The 25449-nt window shown below is 39.5% G+C and overlaps 1 protein-coding gene across 1 annotated transcript in view; it reads left to right on the forward strand.

Annotated features, from left to right (window-relative positions):
• Positions 1-1322: 1322 nt before the first annotated feature.
• BLM (BLM RecQ like helicase) overlaps positions 1323-25449 on the forward strand; it is a 70205-nt gene continuing 46078 nt past the window's right edge. The window contains 8 exon segments of the mRNA XM_043985128.1: positions 1323-1422; positions 9331-9432; positions 11553-11855; positions 11857-12079; positions 12081-12180; positions 12183-12242; positions 23812-23968; positions 25277-25401. Coding sequence (XP_043841063.1) covers positions 9335-9432; positions 11553-11855; positions 11857-12079; positions 12081-12180; positions 12183-12242; positions 23812-23968; positions 25277-25401 — 1066 coding nt within the window. The 5' untranslated portion in view covers positions 1323-1422; positions 9331-9334.

Here is a 25449-nt window from a genome sequence, read left to right on the forward strand (position 1 = left end):
TAATGTTTATTTAGTTTGAATTAAATTAAACAATGATACTAACTGTAATTGGAGTTCAGAGAAGGGATAGTTGGCAGAATCTTTTAAAGACCATCAGCATAAACAAGATATGATTAAAAAAAAGGATACAATCTGAATTTCTGTATTTCTCCTTCTCTCTACAAAGAAGTTTCTGTAAATAGATGTCAACATTTTTATGGAAAGATATTCCTGAAGTTTCAGCCAAGTCCTTTAAAACCAAATATCAAGAAAATTCAACCCTAACCAAGCACTTTGGCTAAATGTAAATTAGGCAGCAGTGCTGCTGCAGTAAAACACTGGAACTTGAGTCAGAGTTGTGTAGATTCAAATCCAGCCCCAGAAACCTACTACCTCTGTGACCCTGGGCAAGTCGCAAATGCCTGCCTCAATTTCTTCAGCCATACTATAGGGATTCTAATAGCACCAGCCTCCAGGTGTTGTTTTAAGGATCAAACTATAATATTTGTAAAGCACTTTGCAAATCTTAAAAGCTCCAGATAAATGTTATTATCTTTGTAGTTCAAGAATAATTTCATAGGCTTGTTCTCTAGAATGTAGATCCTATAAACATATTTTCATGGAAGGAAAACTAAGCTAAGCCACCTAACTTGCACAACCGTCAAAATGGTGAGATTATGCACGATTTCTGAATTGCAGTGTGCTGCAGTCAACACAAGGCAGAAGGATCGCTGCGCGCCTGTAGTCTGAACGGTCCTAGCTTTCTATCTCAAAATCCTGTAGTATCTTGGCTTAGTCACTCCAACTTTCTGAGCCTCAGTTTCCTCATTTGTAAAAAGGAGATAGTACCTTCCTCACACGGTTTGTGGGCATATCAGGAGGATAATAGTGAGATTACCTAATTTCTGAGGCCTGGGGTCAGAATCTAGGGTTGACAAATACAAAGGAATAAAATAGAGGTTGAGGTATAAGACCTTTTTCCTTTATCGTGAGGTCACGGTCCGTTTGTTTTTTCAGCTGTTTCAGGAAAATCTGCAACCTTGTAAATAAACAAGGCCTAGCTACGTGCACAAGTACCACCCAACTAGAAGACAGGAAACAAGCGAGGGGCAGGGACTTTCTACAGCTGTTCTCGCCACGCCCCTGGACGCTACTACACGCAATTTCCGGTGTCCCGAGGTCACGCACCTCGCTTCGTCATTTCTGGATTACATGACTCGAATACCGCCTCCTTTTCACTCTTCCCAGCGGCCATCCAATTACTTCCGCCAGGAGGGGGCGTGACCAACCCCAGAGAGCAACACTATTGGTCGGATCTCACGAGAGGATAAGCCAATTGGGAGGCGACCTCCTGACGCGCGAACCTGCGCGCGTTTTGTCCGGGAGGCCATTCTGGGTGTTAGTTTCGGCGTCTGGATCCGCGGCTGGCTGGACCCCCGCGAGGTGAGTGCGATGTGAGCTGGAGGAGCTGGCTCTACACCCCTGAGGCGGAGGCTCCCCAGACCTCCTTCCGGTCCCTCTGCAAGGGTCACCTCCAGGCCCGTCGGGGCTGTTGCCCCAGGTTGGCCTGGTCGGGGAGCAGGAACAGGGAACCGAGCTGGAGAGGCCCCTGGAGTGATCGAGGCTGAGCTAGACGACTTCGAGGCCAGCCTCTCCTTCCAAAAGGGGAAAATGAGACCCTAGGGCACACAGGCTGCAGCCTCGCCCTTTGAATTTACGGCTCCTTGACTCCTCCCCAGGCAGTTGTGGCTCCGTTTATTCCTCGTTAGAGACCTCTCCCTTTGCAGCCCTAAGGGATAGAAGGGGAGAAAAGAACCTTTCTTTGTTTCAATTTGTTCATCTGTAAAAGCCTAGTGTTTCTCAGGCCTCTTCCAGTTTCCTTGATACCGGAGAGCGACTTTAAGAGCAGCAGGAAGAACCACCAACAGGGCTAAGCAATGTCACTGACAGATCTGATGGATATGCAGGAGAAAAATAGAAAAAAATAAATAAGAAAAAGTAGTTTTCTTAGAGCAGCGACTTGAGTTTCTCTTCCTTTGATGTGTGCAAAAATGACCCACTTTCTGCAGTAAAGAAGTCTGACGTTTAAAGTATTCGGATTAAACTTGAAGTCGGCAGTGTGTTGCCAGTTGTTGCATGTAGGAATAGGGATTGGATTCCTGATTTCATTGACATGGAGAGTTTCCTCCACAAATGCAGATTACCGCCTTCTTTGCAACTTAGTTGTCTGGAGTATCGAGAGATGAAATTAACTTTCCAGTGATCACACAGAGGAACAAGTGTCAGAGACAGGACTTGGAGCCAGGTCTTCCTGACTCTGAGGCTGGCTCTCATCACCAATATAGCTTGGTAGAGTCATAGAATAATGGATTATGGACTAGGAATCCATTCCCATCATAAGGGAGATATTGAGTCATTTTTCAGCCTTGTCTGATTCCTCGTGACCCCTTTTGGGGGGGGTTGTCTTGGCAAAGGTGCTGTAGTGGTTTGTAGTTTCTTTCTCCAGTTCATTTTACAGAAGAGGAAACTGGGGGAAATAGGGTTAAGTGACTTGTCCAGGGTCACACAGCTAATGTGTCTGAGGCCGTATGAACTTAGTTATTCCTGACTCCAGGCCTGGCGCTCCATTCACTGTTGCCTAGCTACCCAGTGGATGAGGCATATAGACCTTCAACATTACCATTAGGATTTTTACTCTGTGAAGTTTTTCTAGTCTTGTTACATCCTATCAGAAATTAGTAGGAGCTGTGCTCAGATGTCACAGGCTTCAGGAACTCATATGTACAGGGTCACTTGTACACATAAAGAGAAATCAAGAGTAGAATTCTAGTGGAGAAGAATTCAACCAATTCCCCCCCCCCCCCCCAATGCACATCTCTGCTGCTCACAAGTACCTCTCTTCCATGGAAATCACTTGACTTTAATATTTGAAGATCACTAGTCTAAATCTTTCATTTTGTGGATTAAAAAAATATATATAAAATCCAGAAATGAAGTGAATTGCCCAAGGTCACACAGATAGCTTTAGTAGAAGAGCTGGGACTTGGACCCAGGACTTTGCTCTTTGAATACATCATGCTATCCTAATGGTGATTTTGCAAGTCTATATGTCTCATGCTTGGACCTTTCAAACAATTCACAGAGGCTCATCATCACTTTGTTGGCCACCAGGTTATAAATTTTTCCTAAACAATTCATAAAGATGATTTATAAAAGGATCTGTGTGAGTGGTAGAAGGAGTAGGAAGGAGTTGTCATTAGTTGTCATTGGTGATAGACATTGTCCCTGAGAAGGACAAGCAGTGTTCCTTAAGCCAGAAAAAGACAGTCCAGTCTTAGAGTTGAACACACATTAATGTGAGCAATATTGCTGTAGTTTTTTCTATATTTTTGACAATTCTAAATTTAAACAGCAAATGAATGTTACTAATGATTTATTTTTTTAATCTTAAAAGTATTTTTCCAGTTACATGTAAAGATAGTTTTCAACATTTGTTTTTATATTTTGAGCTCCAAATTTTTCTCCTTTCCACCCCTACCCCCTCCCCAAGACAGAAAGCAATAATATAGGTTTTATATATGTACAATCACATTAAACCTATTTCTGCATTAGTCATGTTATGAAAGAAGAATCAGAACAAAAGAGGAAAACCTCAAAAAAGGAAAAAAACCCCAAAACAGTATGGTTCAATCTGCTTTCAGATTCCATAGTTGTTCTTTTTCTGGATGTAGAGAGCATTTTCCATCATGAGTCCTTTGGAATTGTCTCAGATTTTTATATTGCTGAGAAGAGCTTAGTCTATCATAGCTGATCATCACACAATGTTGCTGTTATTGTGTACAATGATCTCTTGATTCTGCTCACTTCACTCAGCATCAGTCCACTTAAGTCTTTCCAGGTCTTTCCGGATTTTTTCTGAAATCTGCCTGCTCATTTCTTATACCACAATAGTATTCCATTATGTTTATATACTACAACTTGTTCAGCCATTCCCCACTTGATGATGGGCATCCCCTCGATTTCCAATTCTTTACCACCACAAAGAGAGCTGCTATAAATATTTTTGTACATGTGGTTCCTTTTCCTTTTTTTTTGTGATCTCTGGGATACAGACCTAGTAGTGGTATTACTGGGTCAAAGGATATGCACAGCCCCATAGCCCTTTGGGCAAAGTTCCAAATTGTTCTCCAGAATGTTTGGACTAATGATTTCTTTTTTTTTTTTTTTAGTGAGGCAATTGGGGTTAAGCCACTTGCCCAGGGTCACACAGCTAGTAAGTGTTAAGTGTCTGGGGCCGGATTTGAACTCAGGTACTCCTGAATCCAGGGCTGGTGCTCTATCCACTGCGCCACCTAGCTGCCCCCGGACTAATGATTTCTTAACTGCCAGATCTAATGGTCTTTTCTCAATCTTCGTCCTTCTGATGTCTCTGCAGCTTTTGGCACTACTGGTTACCTTCTTTGATATTTTCTCTAGGTTTTTATGACATTGATCTGTCCTGATTCTTCTCCACATAACCCCAGCCAAAAAAGGCAGCCCCCCAAGTCTCTCCTGGGCTCTCTTCCCCCAATATACCATTTCACTTGGTGATCTCATCAGCTGCCATAGGTTCTGTTATCATCTCTATGCGGATGACTCTCACATCTACTTGTCTAGCCCTAACCTCTCTCCCAGCCTCTAATCTCCTATCTCCCACTGCCTATTGGACATCTCAAATGGGATGTCCTGTAGACACCATAAAAATCAACGTGTCAGTCAGTTATTGTGCTAGACTGGGTGGCATGTTCTGGGAATAAGAAAAACAAAAGAGAGTCCCTCCCTTTCAGAAGCTCACAATCTAATGGGGGGACAACATGCAAACAACTATACACAAATGAATTTTATACAGGATAAATGGAAGTAATAAACAAAGGTAAGGCACGAGAATTAAGAGAAATTGGGAAAGGCTTCTTGCAGAGATTGGGATTTTAGCTGTGATTTGAAGGAATCCAGGGAAGCCCAGAGGAGGAAATAAGGTGGGAGAGCATTCCAGGCATGAGGGACAGCCAGGGAAAGTACCCAGAATCTGGAGATGGAGTATCTCGTTTGAGGAACTGTAAGGAGCCCAATGTTACTGGATCCAGGAGTACATGGGGAAGGGAAGGGTTAAGAAGGCTTAGGGTGGGGTAGGAGCCATGTTGGTAAGGTCTTTGAATGTCAGCAGATTTTTATCTAATCCTGGAGTTATTGTGTAGGCAGGTGATAGGGTGCAACCTGCTTTTTAGGAAAATCATTTTGTTGGCTGAATGGAAGATGGACTACAATAGGGACAGACTTTGGGGGGGGTGGGGCAATGGGGGTTAAGTGACTTGCCCAGGGTCACACAACTAGTCAAGTGTCTGAGGCCGGATTTGAACTCCTGAATCCAGGGCCGGTGCTTTATCCACTGTGCCACCTAGCCGCCCCTGGGACAGACATTTTTTAGGCAGATCAGCAGGCTATTACAGTAGTCTCCAGGCATGATATGAGGGCCTGCACCCAGGGTGGTGGCAATAGAGCAATAACAGGAGAGAAAGGGTCATATTGGAGAGATATAGTAAAGGTGAAATTAATAGACCTTGGTAACTTTCATTTTTCCAGTTCAAATGAAAATAAGGTTCATGGGGTTCCCTCTACCCCCTCCCTCATATTTATACAGTCTTTAACTCATGCACCCATTTTGTGTGAGAGTAATTTCCTTCCCCTTCTTCCTCTTTTCCTTCCCAATATATTCTCCTGTCCCTTACTTTTCCTTCTAAGACTTCTAAAGCCAAACATAACCACCCAACCCTCTGCCTGTCTTAACTTTATGATTCTTAAAGATGTCTTTCCAAGATGCTTATTTTTTCTACCCCTAATTAAAATGTAAACAACTCATCATCATACAGGCTTTTCTATCAATCCAATATATTTGCCTTTCTCTGTTTCTCTTGATTCCTAAGTTTACAATCAAATTCAAAGATTCTGTTCAATTTTAGCAGGGAAATCTTATTAAGAATGCTTGGAAGCCATCTTTTATTAAAAGTCTTTTCTTTTAAACCCTTTAGAAATATGCTCGGTTTTGTTAGGAGGAAGTTTTGGTGGGTTTTTGGGTTTTTGTTAGGGGTTTTTTGGTAGTAAGCCTTTATCTTTTGCCTTTAAAAATATTGTATTCCAATCTCTCCTCTCCTTTATAGGGACAGTTGCCAAGTTTGTGTGATCTTGATAATGACTTTTTGGAGATGGAATTCTTTCTTTTTGGTTGCTTGCAGTATTTTTTCTTTGATTCAGAAGCTATGGATTTTGGTCATAATATTCCTGGGAGTTTTCATTTTAGATTTCATTCTAGAATTGTATATGTGTGTGTGTGTGTGTATTTATTTTTATATATATATATATATATATATATATATATATATATATATATATATATATATATATAATGTATGGGGGGGGGCAATGAGGGTTAAGTGACTTACCCAAGGTCACACAGCTAGTAATTGTCAAGTGCCTGAGGCTGAATTTGAACTCAGGTCCTCCTGAATCCAGGGCCAGTGCTCTATCCACTGTACTACCTAGTTGCCCCCACATTCAATATTTCTTTCTTTCTTTTCTTTTTTTTTTTTTTTAGTGAGGCAATGGGGGTTAAGTGACTTGCCCAGGGTCACACAGCTAGTAAATGTTAAGTGTCTGAGGCCAGATTTGAACTCAGGTACTCCTGACTCCAGGGCCGGTGCTCTATCCACTGTGCCACCTAGCTGCCCCCCCAATATTTTCTTACATCTACTCATATCTTAATTCTCTAGTTTCCAGATCAGGGCTTTGTGTTGGGTAGTGTTGGGCAGATGTTTAGTATAGAATATAGTTGGCACTTAATAAATATTTTTTGATTGACTGAGCCTGCTTGGTCTTGGATGAGGCTAAAGTATAGGCCCTGCTTTCTGTAGGAATTACTGGCATTTGGCTCAGTTTCCTTGTGGTGTGACTCAAGTTTTTCCTTAGCTCTTTCTGTCTCCTCTTTCTTGCACAATTCCCATTTTTGGCTCTGACCTTTGATATGAACCTGACACGGTCCCATCTTGAAGTTGGTGGTGGTGCTAGTAGCAAGAATACTAAAAGAACGAAGGGGCTGTGCTTCCCACATGCTTCCCTGGTTCTCTCCTGCTGTGGCTTAGACCTGGGCTGCCTAGGTCTGGGCACTGAAGATACTTGAGAAATGACCTGACTCTATTCCCTGCTGTGCCTTATATAGGGCTCCTTGGGCACTGGTCCTTTCCTGTGTCTGAGGTTGGGGTTGCCTGGAGACCAGTGTTCTGCTGTACCTCAGGCATGGCTATACTGCTTGGTACCGCTCTGGCCTTGTCTGTGATCTACGAAGGTCCATGCTTTGGCTTCTGCCTACCTGGTCTCTTTGCTCAGATCTTCCATAGGATTCTGACATTGGATGGAGGAGCTTAGAGTTATCTTTGGTATCATTGTTCCTCCTGCTGTATTTTATGCTTTTCTGGACAACTCCTGGGAGATCTTAGTTTATCTAGGTCCTGCTTAATTTACCTCACTCTCTTCAGAAAAAATTGTAAACAAGCAACTCTTAGAATTTATAAAGATTCTAATTTGACATAACAGTTAATCATGTCAGCACTTGGCTTTAGTTGCTTCTTTATTAAGATTATCTAAGGCCTATTTAACTCGTAATGGAGCAATCAGAATATGGAGAATTTAGGGAGAGTTCAGAAAAGAATAATGGAAGTTATTAAGATTTGGAAAATGCCGTAATTACTGTCATAGGTCACCTTACTCCATTTTTTTCCCCTTACGACTGAAGATCTGTGTACATCTGTCCCAATTTCAGTAGCAATATCCACAAGCATTTATTAAATTCCTACTTTGTGCCAAGTACTGTATTTGACACTAGAGATTACAGAGGTCTGATTTAATATATTGAGATTAAACTGCTGAAGTGGTCTTTTTCCCCCCAGCATGATTTATAATACGAAAGACTTTCACAAAAGAGGAACCACACAGCTGAGCAGAACTATAGCTGTCATAGTGGGTGCAAAATCAGGAAGTGATTTGAGGAACTAGGATATCACAGACAGGAGAGATTTAACTAATATTAGGTCTTTCCTAGACTATTTCTGCAGACTTCATTAGTGCCTCCTCCAAAGGGTAGTTAGGACAAAGTACAAGAAGAGGAAATCTAAGTCAGTTGCCAATAAAAGTGTGAGAATGCTGGGACTCTTAACATTATTAGTTAAAATGAGATTTTTTGTTTAAGTTCTACTGGCATGTGCTCAAGAGTATGAAGACAGAAACAAAAGCCCTTGACCTCAAGGAGTTTCTATTCTATTATTATTCATGGATTAAGGACTCAATTGCTTCGATTTTTCAAAACCCTTTTCTGTCAGCAAGCATGATTTTCAGTTCACACTAAACTCCTGCAGTAAGCTAAGCAGTAAAGCATTTGATATGCATAAAATATTAACTGTGTTTCGTTAAATCTTTTTTTGTGTGTTGAACCCCATAGGGTTATACTTCACAAATCTTTAATAAACCATTGTTACCACTCACTGTGATTTCTTCTTTGTTCTTTGATTTTACCTCTGCTCAGGAAATATATACTCTCTTCCAGTTTTTAATTAGGCTTTCCAATTTCTCTTTGGTGTTTTTTCCCTCTCTTCATCTCTGCTTATTTGTATCCTAACAATACTTCACAGATCTCTGATTTTGTCAGTGGAGGTACCCCTGCTAACACAGATCTTAACTCTTCCCTACCCTAGTATGTAGTCTTTAAAAGTGGCCAGAAAAACCTCTCTAAATTTAACCAAACTAGGGCCCATTTGAAAAATATCAACTGTATTACCAGGCCCATAACCTGAAATCTTTCCAGCCTGAATAAGAGTTTATAGAGCAAGGAACAGCAAACTACCACAGGGCCAAATGCCATCTGTGAGCTGCTTTTGTACAGCCAGTGAACTGAGGTTTTTTTATGTTTTTAAGGGTGTAAAAGCCATTCTTAACTCACAGGATGGCCAGTGGGGCCTGCAATTTGCTGACCCCTATTCTAGAGGATAAAATGCCACTCCATTGACATAAACTAGATCCTTCGTGCCATAATGAGGCATCAGAAATAGGACATTAGTGAATAAATGATATAATGACAACTTAAAATTGGCAGCGTATTAGATATATTACCATATTTTAATTCTATAGCACTTTTAAAAAACATTATCCTCCTGAACATTTTTGAAACATGGGGTTTTGAGGGTCAGTGGGTCTTGTGTGTTCCCTCCCTCCTTATAAATATTGTGATAAATGTTGAATACCTGATAATACTTTTTTCTTTCCATCTAGAATTATGGCTGTTATTCCTCAGAATAATCTACAGCAGCAGCTAGAGCGTCACTCAGCCAAAGAGATTCAGAATAAATTAAATGTTCTGAAACCCAAATCTACGTAAGTATTTTGGTCTGTTATACATAAGAGGGACTATGTGGTAAAGTAGACAGGGCTAAAACTAACCATGGAGCCAGAAAAGTCAGAGTTCAAAGCCTGCTTCCTAACGTACACTAGCCATGTGACAGTGGGCGAGTCACTTAACTTCTCAGTGCTATAGACAACTTCCTAAGAGATAAGCTGCTTTGGTAGGGGTCTCTCCTCAGCTGAGAGTTGCCTAAAACAATGAGGTCACAGGGCCAGTCCCTCTCCTTACATATACAAATGCATGAAAACATAGACTTTACAGGTCATTGAGTATGACCCCACATTTTATACATGAGGAATGAAGGTCCAGAGAGGTCAAGTGATTCCCCTGATATCACATATCTGCTCAGTGTAGATCTAGAAGCCTGGGGTTCCATTATTCTTTATTCTGCATCTCAGTCTTCTTTTGTCTGCAGTCATTTCTTCACCATTTTATCCTTAGCTATCTCACCCTTTCTGTGTGGTTAATAGGGCACAATTTTGACCCTGGTAATGTTTTAGCTGATTGGCACAAAACCATTTGCAACAAGTTAAACAATACTGAGACTTGTAAGAACAAGCTCAGGGTAATTCTCTCAAGGGGTTTCATTTCTCTTCGACTTTTATCTTCCAAGGCTCTGCTTTCCCCTTGAACTCACCAAACAGTGAGCCTGAAGAAGAGTCAGATTAATGTTGTTAATAACTTAAATGGAAAGGCTGTGTCTAGAACTCATCTAACTTCTGAAATATTAGCCAGCTAAACTTAATATAATTGGCTGTCTGCTGCTTGCAGATGTTTTGCCCCAATCTATTTCTATATATCAGTTCAAATCTAGAACATTGAATTTTTGAACAGATTAAACTAAAGGTTTTATGTTTCATATTGTGGCATTCCATATGAAGCTGTTAGTTATCCATAAGTACCTTCAGTTATTCTTCAGTAGTCTAATAAAAAGAGCCCTGACTTTGCATTCAGAAGGCCTAAGTTTGAATCTTGGCTGTCTCTGCTACTTAATATCTCCATCAGCTTGAGCACATCACTTGACCTCTCTGGGCCTCACTTTCTTCCTCTAAAAAAGTCAAAAGGTTAGATTAGATGATCTTGGAGGCCTCTTAGATCCAACCCCCAGATATTTAACTATGTAGCTTTTCCATTTTCTGTCTTAGGTAATCAAGCATGACTTCATGGTAATATGTCTATTCCCTAGGTCTCTTACATAAAGTTAAAAAAAATTTTTTTTTTTTGCAGGGCAATGGGGGTTAAGTAACTTGCCCAGGGTCACACGGCTAGTAAGTGTCAAGTGTCTGAGGCCAGATTTGAATTCAGGTACTCCTGAATCCAGGGCCAGTGCTTTATCCACTGCGCCACCTAGCTGCCCCCAAAATTTATTTTTAAAGACTAAAACTTTGTAAATATGGCAGCTTAAAAATATTAGTGGACTATTAGAATAGCACTGTTAGCTAAAATCCAAGCATGATCCAGCAGTCTCATTTTCGCCAGTAGTTTCTGACTCCTCTATAAAACCTGTCCATAACCAGGAAAAAATGGCTTTATTTGAGTTTATTTTGTCCTGCCCACCCTCTGAAGAAGGTGTTAATTAATGAGGAAGAAAACTAGAGTTAAAAGGCTTGTCTGATGGATGATCGGCTCCAAAGCAGTTACAAAGGCATTATGACATGGTGGATAGAAGAACTGCTAGTTCTTGGACCTTGGGCAAGTTACAGTCTCAGTGTCCTGGGCAGGTTGCTCTTGCAAGACCCCAAGTTGGAGATCAGTTGTTTAGTCTGTATTCCTTATCTGGGCAGGAAAGTTCCTGCCTAGATGCCAGTGGTTTGCTGCACAGATGGAAGCATAGGTTCAGAAAAATATTTTTTCTTTTAAAAGGCAGAATTTGGATATCCGATGTATTTTTCTAAGTCATTAAACAGATTTTAAAGGAAACAAATTAGGGAGGATGAAAGTAAATTAGTGAAAACCATAATATACTAAAGCTTAACTCCTCACAAATGAATTAGCTTAACTAAGAAAGTCTTATTTTTCTTTTAAAAATAAAATGTATTGTCTTTTATGGGGATGTTAAAATAATATATCAGTCTTTCATATGCCTTTTCAGAGGTTTCACTTTTAAAAAGAAAATACCTCCTAGCAACAATGTAACTCCGATTCCTGTGTTAAGTGATAAGGATGTTAATGTTACTGAGACCTTTTCTCTCAGTAAGCCTTTCCCCAATACCAAGAACCAGCAGACAAGTATCAGTGCCTTATCAGAGACAACTTCAAAAGGACAACAAATCCAGGCGTTTTGTTCAAATCAGATATTGTCAAAGAATACCCACAAAACTTCATGTAGTTTACAACCTCCTACAAAAGAAAACTCTGTCAATAAGGAATTGTGTAAAGATTCTAAGAAATTAGAATGAATTCTTCATTGACTCTACCATCCTTGTTGATGCCTGGGACGACATAGACGACTTTGATACTTCTGGGAATTCAAAAACTTTTACTACACCCTCCAGAACTCATTTTACAAAACTGAATAATACTCAGAGATCAAAGAGGGACAAAAATAACTCATCTAAAACACAGACATGTAAAGCAAATGGGAAGGTTGATCTAGAGCTTTTGAATTTTTCATCTGGTAAAAAGCAGGCAAGCAGAATTGACTAAAAGAGAGTTGCCTAACTCAGAAGAGCTAAGTAGTTCTGTGATTTGTCTTGATGGTGATGACTCCATTTCCAAAAGTGCCAAAGTGAAGATATTCAAGAAAGTCATGCTTTGAAAACTCAAATGGGCAACAAAAAAGGTAATGACTTTTATAGAACCCTTTCTTTCTTTTGTTTTGTTTTGTTTTATTTTTGGAGGGCAATGAGGGCTAAGTGACTTGCCCAGGGTCACACAGCTAGTAAGTGTCAAGTGTCTGAGGCCAGATTTGAACTCAGGTCCTCCTGAAACCAGGGCCAGTGCTTTATCCACTGCACCTAGCTGCCCCCCCCCCAACTTCTTTCAATATATTTATTAAACTTTAGAATTATAGAATGTTAGAACTGGAAGGAACCTTAGAGATCTAGGTTAACTTCCTCCTTATAGATGAGGAAATTAATTCCCAGAGCCCTATGTCTTAGCTATTGATTGCTTCCATTAACCTTTGAATATCTAATGGATTAGTGCATAATCAACAAATATATATTAAAGCACAAAGAATATATTAGGCACTTGCAAGTGAATTTGAGGGGAGAGTACAAAATATAAGTGAGACATGGTCCCTGCCTCTGAGGAACCATAGTCAAGTAGAAGACAATGTAGATTGCTGTAATACCTAGCTTCTTAAACTGTGAATCTTGACCCCATAAGGAGATGTGTAACTGAAATGGGGGGTGGGGGGGGGAGTCACAAAAAATTTGGCAACAGAAAAAGGTTACGTATACCTTTTTTATATACCAATATACCTGGGGTCGTGTAAAAATTTCTTGGCCAAAAAAGGGTCGAGAGTGGAAAAGGTTTAAGAAGCCCTACTAGAGGGGCAGCTAGGTGGTGCAGAGGATAGAGCACCAGCCCAGGAGTCAGGAGTACCTGAGTTCAAATCCAGCTTCAGACACTTAACACTTACTAGCTGTGTGACCCTGGGCAAGTCACTTAACCCCAATTGCCTCACTTAAAAAAAAAAAAAAAAGAAGCCCTACTAGAATATACTGTTACATTCTACAGGTTACAAAACAAAATATTAGGTACAGCCTGAAGGAAAAAATAATTTGGAAAGAGGAGCTTATTAGGGAAGGCTTCCTGGCGATTCATTTGAGTTAGGCCTTTAAATGAGGAGAATAGACAGAATTCCAGGCCTACAGCATGAACATTTGGGAGAATACATCAATTTGAGCTCATAAGTCTTTCAAAGTTGTTTTAATTCGTAGTCTTGCTATCCTTGTATAAATTGTCCTAGTTCTGCTCATTCCATGCTGTGTAAGTTCATATTATCCAGGATTCTCTGAAATTCTCTCTCTGTTATTTCTTTTGGTACAGTGATATTAGTATAACGTAGTTTGTTCAGCCAATCCTCAGTTGTCTAATAGGTAATATAAGACACCCCCTTAGATTCTTAGTTCTTTTTTCCTTTTCTTTTTTTCCCTTTTACTCTTCCCTTTAGGATAAGGAAGTTTTTGTTTGATTGTAACTATTGCCTTCCTTTTAACCTGCTCTCTCTCCAACCACCATTCCACTCATTTCTGTATTTTATCATACTAATACCATATATTTCTTGGGGGGTGGGGGGGGCAGGGCAATGGGTTTTAAGTGCCTTGCCCAGGGTCACACAGCTAGTAAGTGTCAAGTGTCTGAGACCAGATTTTAACTCAGGTACTCCTGAATCCAGGGCTGGTGCTTTATCCACTGTACCACCTAGCTGCCCCCATACCATATATTTCTTTCTTTCTTTTTTTTTTTTTTAGTGAGGCAATTGGGTTTAAGTGACTTGCCCAGGGTCACACAGCTAGTAAGTGTTAAGTGTCTGAGGCCGGATCTGAACTCAGGTACTCCTGACTCCAGGGCCTGTGCTCCATCCACTGCGCCACCTAGCTGCCCCATACCATATATTTCTACAACAAACTATGCATATTTGTATGTGTTGTCAATCCTCTTGTCCATTTCAGTTATAAGTGGGGTTCATTTGATGCCAGCTCCCATACCTGTTCACCTATTTGTATACTTTTCTTCTCATGTACCCCACTTAGGAAAACTGCAAGTTCCACTGGTAGTTTGTTCAAAAACTTTTTAATTTTATGTAATCAAAATTGTACATTTTGCTTCCTATGAACTTCTCATTTTGTCATGAAATCTTCCCCTATCCATAGATGGATCTGATGGGTAGGTTCTTCCATGTTTTTTGAATTTGTTTATGATGTCACCCTTTATATCTAAATCATGTAACCACCTGGAGCTTATCTTCATAAATGGTGTAAGGTATTGGTCTGTAATTAATTTCTACCAAACTATTTTTTTTTTTTTTGCTGGGCAATTGGGGTTAAGTGACTTGCCCAGGGTCACACAGCTAGTAAGTGTTAAGTGTCTGAGGCTGGATTTGAACTCAGGTACTCCTGAATCCAGGGCCGGTGCTCTATCCACTGTGCCATCTAGCTGCCCCCCAAACTATTTTTCAGTTTTCCCATCAGTCTTTGTCAGAGAATGAGTTCCTGCCCCAATAGCTAAGCACTTTGAGTTAATCAAACAGTAGGTTACTATGCTCGTTTGCTTCTGTATCTTGTGTACCTAATCTATTCCACTAATCATCTCCATTTATTCCCCAGAATAAAAATTTTGACAGTTACAACTTATGGTATAATATGAGATCAGGTACTGCTAGGTCCCGTTACCATTTTTCTTCATTGATTCCCTTGATATTCCTTGACCATTTTGTTCCTCCAAATGATTATATTATTATTTTTTCTAGCTCTGTAACATAGTCCTTAGGTAGGCTGATTGGTGTGGTACTGAATAAGTACATTAATTTAGTCAATATTGCTATTTTTATTAAATTTGCTTGATCTACAGGCTGTTATTCTTGGCCATAAGCCTATATCTTTTGCCATTTTAAATATTACACTCCAAGGGTTTCCCTTCATATTTTATAGTAACTGCAAGGTCTTGTGTGACTATGATCCCTTGGTACTTGAACTACTTCTTTCTGGATGCTTGCAGTATTTTTTATTTGATGTGGGAGCTCTGGATTTTGGCAGTGACATTCCTAGGATTTTCTTTCTGGACATAATTGGTGTAGTTATTCTATCTTTACTTTGCCTCAATACCTCAATACTTTGCCTCCTTACAGATCTGGAGAGTTTTCATTTATGACATCTTGAAATATGGTATCCAGGCTTTAAAAAATTTAGCACCAGCCCTGGAGTCAGGAGGACCTGAGTTCAAATCTGACCTCAGACACTTGATACTTTCTAGCTGTGTGACCCTGGGCAAGTCACTTAACTTCAACTGCCTCACCAAAACAAAAAAATTAAAATAAATTTTAAAAATTTTAATGTTTTTTCATAGAACTGAATATTTTTTCTTCATAAAAGTATTTTTATTATTTCCAGTTACATGTAGAGATAGTTTTCAACATTTTTTATAAGATTTCTAGTTTCAAATTTTTTTCCCTCCCTCCCCCTTCCCCAAGACAGCAAGCAATCTGATAAAGGTTATATATGTACAATCACATTAAACATATTTCTGCATTAGTTATGCTGTGAAAGAAGAATCAGAGCAAAAAGGAAAAACCTCAAAAAAGAAAAACAAAAAAGTAGAAATAGTATGGTTCCATCTTCCATAGTTCTTTTTTTCTGGATTTGGAGAGCATTTTCTATCATGAGTCCTTTGGACCATTGCATTATTGAGAAGAGTCAAGTCCATCACAGTTGATCAACACATAATGTTGTTGATACTGTGTACAATGTTCTCCTGGTTCTGCTTCATCTCACTCAGCATCAGTTCATGTAAGTCCTTCCAGGTTTCTCTGAACTCCTCCTGCTCATCGTTTCCTATAGCACAACAGTATTCCATCACATTCACACACCACAACCCTGCTCAGCCATTCCCCAACTGATGGGCATTCCCTCAACTCCAATTCCTTGCCACCACAAAAAGAGCAGCTATAAATATTTTTGTACATGTGGGTCCCTTTCCCTTTTGTATGATCTCTTTGGGAAAAAGACCTAATAGTGGTATTACTGGATCAAAGGGTATGCACAGCTTTAAAGTCCTTTGGGCATAGTTCCAAACTGCTTTCCAGAATAGTTGGATCAGTTCACAGCTCCACCAACAATGCATTAGTGTTCCAATTTTTCCACAGCTTCTCCAACATTTATCATTTTCCTTTTTTATCATATAAGCCAATCTGATAGGTGTTAGGTGGTACCTCAGTGTTGTTTAATTTGCATTTCTCTAATCAATAGTGATTTAGAGCATTTTTTCATATGGCAATAGATAGCTTTGATTTCTTCATCAGAAAACTGCCTGTTCATATCCTTTGACCATTTCTCAATTGGGGAATGACTTGGAGTCTTACAAATTTGATTTAGTTCCCAATATATTTTAGAAATGAGGCCTTTATCAGAAATACCGGCTATAAAAATTGTTTCTCAGCTTTCTGCCTCCCTTCTAATTTTGGATGCATTGCTTCTGTTTGTACTTTTTAATTTAATGTAATCAAAATTATCCATTGAATGTCTCTTCCTGACCTGCTTTTGAAGTCAGTTTTTTATATCAAATATCTTTCCTTTTCTTCTATTTTTTTCAATCTTTTGATTTTCTTCTAATATTTCTTGCGCTCTCCCAAAGTCATTGATTTTTGTTCTATTCTGGTTTTCAGTTAGCCCATTTCCTGGGTAAGATTAGGCCACTTTCCTCTTCAAACCTATTTATTCTTCTTTCAGTTCTTTTCTCAAGAACTTTTTTGGGGGAGGGGGGCGGAGCAGTGGGGGTTAAGTGACTTGCCCAGAGTCACACAGCTAGTAAGTGTCAAGTGTCTGAGGTCGGATTTGAACTCAGATCCTCCCTGAATCCAGGGCCAGTGCTTTATCCACTGCGCCCACCTAGCTGCCCCCTCAAGAACTTTTAATTATTTTATCTCTTGCTTCATTTCTTTTAGGCATTCATGTAGTTCTTGCAGAGAATCTTTTGTGAGTTTTTTTTTATTCGAGGCACTATTTTCAGTTGTTACAGCATTGCTTTTCTTTTAGAGGTTCCCTAATTTGCACTGATTTTTTTTTTTTAAATAATGGTAGGTTTTTTCTCTGATTTACTCAACTTCCCAAATTTAATTCCTGAATTGGGACTTGTGACAGAGCCAGTCCCTATCTCCTGCTGTTCCTTTAGTTGGGATGGTTTATCCTATATTTTCTTGCCTTTCCCTGCTTTGTCACCTGAGTTCCTGAGGTGACATTCATCTCCCAAGGTTAGCCATCCCCATACTCTTTACCCCTTACCTTATCTTTGAGGTTCATAATGCTGGTTCTTCAGAGCTCCTGGGCCTGGGTTGTAAAAGGCTGTGTACTACAGTGCCATATTTTGGGTTCCTGAAGCATACTGTTCTCCAGGGCATTCAAAGTCTCCACCTTGGGGATTTCTCTGGGGAACTCTACACTATAACTACCTTTGGAGATAGAGCCTTGCATGTTATATATGCCCTTGGCCAGTTTTAGTCACTCAGGGAGGCCATACTAGGTCCCATTGCCTATTACCCTCAGGCTTTGGATGTAATATTCTAGGGTGGAAAAAGTTACTGGATTTTTTCACTGGATTTCTTGATCATTATTCAGTCTGTTGTGAACTTCATGCTTTTGCTGGAGAAGCAGGTATGTGGGAGTTGGGCAGTCTGCCTCTATTCAGGCATCTGAAAATAATAGTGAAGTGGTACATTTTCTAATCTTTTCTCCAGAACTAACCTTGATCATCAAAAACAGCATTCAGTTTTGGGTTTAGGTGGTTTTGTTTTAATTGTTTTAGTCTTTTACTGGTTCTGCTTACTTTACTCCACATCATGTCTTCCCACACTTCTCTGTCTTCTTCAAGTTAATTATTTCCCACAATGTAATAGTATTCTATCACATGCATGTATAACAATTTGATTAGCCATTCCCCAATTGATAGATATTTTGTTTCCAGTTTTTTGCCAGCACAAAAAAAAAGCCTCGTGAATATTTATGTGTATGAGACCTCTCTGCCTTGTATCTTTTTTTTTTCTTTTTTTTTTTGATCATACAATATCTTACTTTTATTTTATTTTTTTCAGTTACATGTAAGGTTAGTTTTCAACATTCATTTTCATAAAATTTAGAATTCCAAATTTTTCTCCCTTTCCTTCCCCCTCCACAAGATTGCAACCAGGTCATATCCACAAGTGTTCTTTTTATCAGTTCTTTCTATGGGGGTGGATAGTAAGCTTCCTCATTAGTTCCTTGGGATTGTCTTGGATCATTGTCATTGCATTGCTGAGAGTAGTTAAGTCATTCACAATTGCTCATTGAACAATACTGCTGTCACTATGCACAATGTCCTCCTAGCTCTGCTCACTTCACTATACATCAATGTTCATTAGTCTTTCCAGGTTTTTATGGGATCATCCTGTTTGTCATTTCCCATAGCAAAAGACCATTCCACCACAATCATATAGCACAGCTTCTTCCATCATTCCTCAATTGATGGACATCCCCTTGATTCTCAATTCTTAGCCTCCACCAAGAGTTGCTATAACTATTTTTTGTACAATTTTTCCCCCTTTTCTCTTTTTCATGATTACTATTATTAACTGTTTCCCTTCCATCTTATTCCCTTCCCCATTATTATCCCTCTTCTTTCATCCTATCACTCTTCAAAAGGTATTTTCTTCTGTCTGTCCCCTCCCCCACTCTGCCCTTCCTTCTTTTGCCCCTCTCTCTTTATCCCCTTCCCCTCCTTTTTTCCTGCAGGGTTAGAGAGATTACTCCTCCCAATTGAGTGTGTACATTATTCCCTCCTTGAGCCAGTTCTAATGAGATTGAGGTCTTTGTGCCAGTTCTGATGAGTGTTAGGTTCATTTACTGCCCAGATTAAATAGATTACTCTACCCAGTTGGGTGTGTGTCTGTTAGTCCCTCCTTGAGGCAACTCTGATGAGTTTAAGGTCTCTGAGCCTTTTCTGATGAGTGTAAAATTCATTTACTGCCCTGTTCCTCTCCCATCTCTTCCCCCACTCCATAAGCCTTTTCCTGTTTCTTTTATATAGGATTTCAACTCTGTGTCCCCCCACCCCCACCCCAGTGCATTCCCTTCACCCCTCAATTTAACCCTAAAGATGTCATCATGGGACAGCTAGGTGACTCAGTAGACAAAGCATCCCCCCTGGACCCAGGGGGATCCCAGCCAAAACCCAGCCTCAGACACAAGACAGTCACCCACTGCACAACCCCAGCCATGTCCCCCAACTCCAATTTTTTATAGTTCTCTAGGGTCTTGTATTTGAAAGTCAAATTTGCCATTCAGTTCAGGTCTTTTCATCACAAATATCTGAAAGTCCTCTTTTTTCATTAAAGCCTCATTTTTTCCTCTGAAAGATTATGCTGAGTTTTGCTGGGTAGGTGATTCTTGCTTGTAATCCCAATTCCTTTGCCCTCTGGAATATCATATTCCATGCCTTCCGGTCCTTTAATGTAGAAGCGGCTAGATATTGTGCTATCCTGACTGGGGCTCCACAGTACTTGAATTCTTTCTTTTTGGCAGTTTGCAATATTTCCTCCTTGATCTGAGAGCTCTGGAATTTGGCTATAATATTCCTAGGAGTTTTCCTTTGGGATCTCTTTCTGGAGGTGATCGGTAGATTCTTTCCATTTCTATTTTAGCTTCTTCTTCTAGAATTTCAGGGCAATTTTCCCTGAGAATATCTTGGAAGATGATGTCTAAGCTCTTTCCTTGATCATGGTTTTCAGGTAGACCAATAATTTTCAAATTCTCTCTCCTGGACCTATTTTCCAGGTCAGCAGTTTTTCCCAGAAGATATTTCACATTGCCCTCTATTTTTTTATTCATTTGGATTTGCTTTATTGTGTCTTGGTTTCTCATAAAGTCACTGGCTTCCATTTGTTCAATTCTCATTCCTAGGCAATTATTTTCATCAGAGAGCTTTTGTACCTCCTTTTTTCATTTGGCCAATTTGGCTTTTCAAGCTGTTGACTTTTTTCTCATGTCTTTCCTGCATCACCCTCATTTCTCTTTCCATGTTTTCCTCTACCTCTCTAACTTTATCTTCAAAGTCCTTTTTGAGCACCTCTATGGCCTGAGACAAATTCTTTTTCTTGGAGGCTTTAGATATAGGGGCCCTGATGTTGACATCTTCCTCTGAGGGTGCACCTCAGTCTTCCTTGTTACTGAAGAAACTTTCTATGGTCCTCACTGTTCTCTAAAGTCTGCTCATCTTGCCTTTTTTTTACTTGACTTTTAGCTCCTTAAAGTGGGGCACTGTTTCCAGGCTGCAGTATCCCAAGCTTAAGAGGTCCCAGGTGGTATGATTTAAGGAGGATCAGGTTCTTCACTCACCTGGCCTGTTTCCTGGTCTGTAGATGACCCCAGGCCAACTTGCTAATCAACCAGCTCCGTTTGTTGTGGTTGTTAGCTCTGGATGAGCTTGTGCCCCTCCCCCACCTGGCCCACTGCTACTCAAGACTACCTCCTGGTTCTCAGCAGGGGTGAAAAATCCAAGTTCTGCCTCAGCACCAGCATAGACCCCTGTAGTCTCTCCCCTGCCCAGGGCTCAGCCCTCTCACCAGACTGTGAGCTTAGTTCCAGAGGACACTGGCACTTCAGCTGATTCAGAGGCTCTGGGGGTCTCCCTCTCTGGTGAGGCCTTCCTGGGACTGGGTCTGTGTCAGGGTAACTGTGGGGTTGGGCTCCACTCCTGTATCAGCACAGCAGCTCCCTCCTTCTGACCTTCCAAGCCGTTCTTGGTTAGAAGATGATTTCAGCACATTCTTCTGTGAGTTTTGCTACTCTGGGCATTTCCTAAGGCGTTATTTAGATGTTTTTTAACATGATCCGTGTCATGAGTTCGAGAGCTCACTGCCTTTCCTCCACCATCTTGGCTCCAGCCCGGAAGTCTCTGTATTGTATCTTAACAATGTGATCTCTGGGCCAAATGGTATGAACATTTTATTTACTTTTTTTTTAAGCATAATTCCAAATTGCTTTTCAGAATGGTTCAATCAATTCAGAACTCTACCAAACAGTGTATTTAGTGAGCTTGTCTTTTTCATAGCCCTTCCAACATTAAGTAATTCTGTCTCCTTTTGTTTTGTTTTATTTTTTGCCGATATGGTGAATATGGAGTAAATCCTTAGAGCTGTTTTGATTTGCAGTTTTCTTGTTATTAGTGACAGGACTTTTCCAAATAGTTGTTATTAGTTGCAGTTTTTTTGGGAAAATGTTCATGTCCTTTTGTCTACTTATCCCTTAAGGAATGGTTCTTGGTTCTATAATTCCATACATTTTGTGGTTATCACATTTAATGCAAACATTTTTCCTAATTGATGTTTTCCTTTATCTTAATCGCATTGATTTTATTTTTGCAAAAGCTTTTCAGTATTGTAGTCAAAATTCTAATATCTTTTAACTGCTAAATCCAATAGCCTTTTCTCAAGTGTACTTCTCCTTGATTTCTCTTTTGACACTTGTATTAACTTCTCGGGGATCTTTTCTTTTTCCTTGGCATCTTTGCTGTCCCAGTTTTTCTCCTAACTATTTGAGTATTCCTTCTCAGTGTCCTTTGCAAGATCATCATCTATATCCCAACCCACCCTCCCAAATATGAGTGTCCCCTAATACCCCATCCTAACACTCTTCTCTTTCTGTATGCTTTTTCTCAGTAAGATCATCTCTCCCATTCTCTCACACTCTTCAATTAGTAACCTCAGAATTATCCTAAACATTTTCTCTCCTTTACCCCACCTCATATACAGTAAGTCTTACCAGTTCTTACCTGGCAGTCTTACTACCAGGTCTTACTGATTCTACCTCTGTGATTTTTCTTACATCTATCCCTGAGTCTTCATTTACATTGGCCCTTGTTAGGCCCTCATTATATCATACCTGGTCTCCCTGCTGCCCATCTCTCCCCATTTGCAGTTTCTAAAATAATCTTCCTAAGGCAAAAGTTTCATCATGCCATATCCCTGCTCAGAAATCTTTAGTGGTCCCTTACAGGATAAAATAACAGTTCACTAGCCTGGCATCAAGCCTAATTCCTGCCTACCTTTTTACCTTTATTTCATAAGACTTCCTTTCATGGGTTTTACATTACAGGCAAACTAGACTATTAGCTATTTCCCAAACAACATCCTCTGTTTCCATGCATTCATACAAGCTGCCCCTATACCTAGAATGCACTGCATCATTACGGCCTTTCAAAACTCCTCCATACTGTGTGACCTTGGGCAAATCACTTAACCCTCATTGTCCCACGCAAAAAAAACAAACAAAAAAAACCCCTCCTATACAACTCAGCTCACATATCACTTTTATGAAGCATTCCCAGATCCTTATAATTATTGGTATTTTCTCCTTCTAAACATTACCTTGTATTTACTGACACATAGGAAACCTTTAGCCCTCTACTTAAAACCAGTAGGTAATAAATAGCTCTATTTCTGCCTGTAGTTGTGAAAACAAGACTTCAATTTGAAAGTCTTGGTTGTCACTATCCTAAAAGGCCACAGGATGGGGCTGTTATTCCATGAAAGTCTCTAGCTGTGGTGACTGGGCATGTGTGTGTGTGTGTGTGTGTGTGTGTGTGTGTGTGTGTGTGTGTGTGCGCGCGCGCGCGTTCGTGCACACGCTTATGTGTTGTTCTATGTCGATTTCTCTCTAGCTTTTCTTTATCTGTATTTGTCTGGTTTGCCCCCTTAGATTTCCCCTTTCTTACTTCCTTACTGATATCTGAGGTATGGCTGGGCTTTTTTTAAAGGCATTTTTATAGTCATACATTATGCATCAGTTTTGTATTTTATAAATATGTCAGAACTTATATCTACACAAATGTCCTCTTCAAAGCAGTCACTTTGGGAGGCTATGTATGTTTTGCAATCATGCCACCATTGCTCAAAATGTTTTCCTCTTTTAGAATTGCCCCTCATTTCTTAAATAAGAAATAAGGGATATTCTCTTGAATGTCTTAAGCGATGCAAGTCTTAATGCTTTAAAGGTGGATTTGAGTTCATGTGACGGGGAGCAGGGAACAAATGTTATTTGGAACCAAGTGAAGTGGGTGGACCCACTGGGTAATATGTTCTCGGTCAAAGAACACAGTGTGACTATAAAGTAAGGAAACTAATGTTCTTTTATAGCTTCTTAACTGTCCATGAATGTCATTCCAGAAATGTTTTTAGTAATGGCAGCATTGTTGTAATAAGCCTGCCAAAATGATTGCTTTGAAGGACAACATTGATTTAGTCATTTAAGTTCTGGTATATTTATTTTTTTAAAAAGCAGTCTGATTATTATTCTTTCTACACATATTTTATTATTTGTTGAGCATAGTTTTATACCCTTTCTTAAGCTAAAAAGCAGGCAGGCAGAACATTTTTTAACTAAATGAAATTGTTTTCAAATTAGATAACCTTCTATTCCTCCATTCCAGGAGGGTCAGTGACCCTTAGTAGAAAAAGGATTCCTTACCCTCTGGTTTATAGCATATTATGAGAATGAAGTAAGTTCTATTTGATTTATAAACATTAAAGCAATTGTACATAGGAATTATTTATGGATTTGAAGTTTTTCTTTTTAAAGAATCTTTTAGGCACTCGTTACTTTTGTCTTTCTTCTATTAATTATGGGAACAATGTATGCTCATTAGCTGTTTTGTTTTAGATGACAATGAAAAGAAATATCCTGAAAGAGTTGAGCAGCATACAGTCGATGAGCCTTTAGGTGCCGACTCTGAGGAATTTAACGAAGATGATTTTGATATAGATTTTATTCCACCCTCTCCAGAAGGAGTGTTTTCTTCCTCTTGGAGGTACCTAAGGTAAAATAACCAACTGATAAGCAAACATTTCTCTTTATTAATGAGGTGCCTTAAATAATTTGACTTGGCTAAGTTATATTACACTTTTCAAATCATTAGTGTGTTTTGCTTTCTTGTTTGCTCATTCTACAAAGAAAAACTCAAAATCACTACTCAACTTATGCATTTAAAATCTTTATGAGCCTCCCATTTGTTTGGTGTGATTAGATTTATAAGAGGGAATATGTTACAAAAAATCATTCCTGGGTTTCTGAGCCTAGCTGAAGCATCACTGACACCCCCACCCTTATAAGTAGTAAGGGAAAAGAAGTGCTTGGGACCCAGTGAGGTTGGGTTGTTCCCTACTCTTGTTATTTTAAACATGATACATCATTTATATAACTGAAGTAAGTTGATATTCCAGAGAGGAATATGTGGAGCTGTTCTGATGCCTGAAATTGCTAGTCGTTGTCATCCTCACCCACCAACTAAGTGGTCTTTCCTTTTCCCAGTCTGACACGCTCTACTGAGTGATGCTGTGTGCTGTTTCCCCCAAATGAGGATGTAGCAAAATCCCATTATGTTCCACGGTAGAAGAAGCAGCATTGTGTCTACCCTACACCACCACTTTTCTGTTCATGCATTTTTTAGGAGATGGTTGCTTAGGATTTGGAGGGTGTAAGCAAAGTCAAAGCATAATTGTTATTTGATAGGACAAGGGAGCTATAAAAAGTTCCTCATCCCTAAAGCCCAAAGCACTTGAAACCTTACATAATTAAAGCTTCAGTTATAGAGACTATTCTTTTTCAGATTAATTTTTATCGATAAGCTTTTGGTTTTGCATTATATTCATTCTCATCATATCTCTTCCTCTCTCTTAAAGTTATCCCTTATAAGAGAAAAGAAAAAAGAAACAGGGAAAAAAGGGTTCACATCAATCATGCAAGTAGCCGCAGTGTTCCACATGCAGCATCTCCTTTTGTGCAAAGGAGGTAGAGAGGCTCGTTTTTGTACTAAAGAGACTCCTACATAAACAACCCAATAGAGTATTCATTTATTAAGTGCCTGGTGGGTACAAAGGACTAGTAAACTTATTTTAAAAGAGTATTCATTGAAAGAATTAGTTTCACTGGATCAACAAAACATTTTTGGTTTATACCATCCATGCAATATGGAAAACAGCTTTGTTATATAGGCACCTTTTTTGTAATGGTATTCCATGTCAGACATGTCATGGAGGAACATCAGGGACAAAAATGAAATATTATAGGTAGAAATATATTTTTGGTTAAGCCATGTTATAATTATTTTCTGTTTTGTTATTTGCAGTACTCTAAAGGAGCCTTCTGTCTGTGATGGGAAAAATGCTGCTAAGCTATCAAATAATTTTTCCTCAGAATCTGAGAAAACAGCTAGCCCACAGCCTATAAAGGAGACAAATCCAAAATATGATGGTATGAAAAACATTTTAGGATATAGCAAATGTTTGTTATTCCCATTTG

The sequence above is a fragment of the Dromiciops gliroides genome, chromosome 2, assembly GCF_019393635.1.
Source record: "Dromiciops gliroides isolate mDroGli1 chromosome 2, mDroGli1.pri, whole genome shotgun sequence".
Classification (NCBI taxonomy): Eukaryota; Metazoa; Chordata; class Mammalia; order Microbiotheria; family Microbiotheriidae; genus Dromiciops; species Dromiciops gliroides.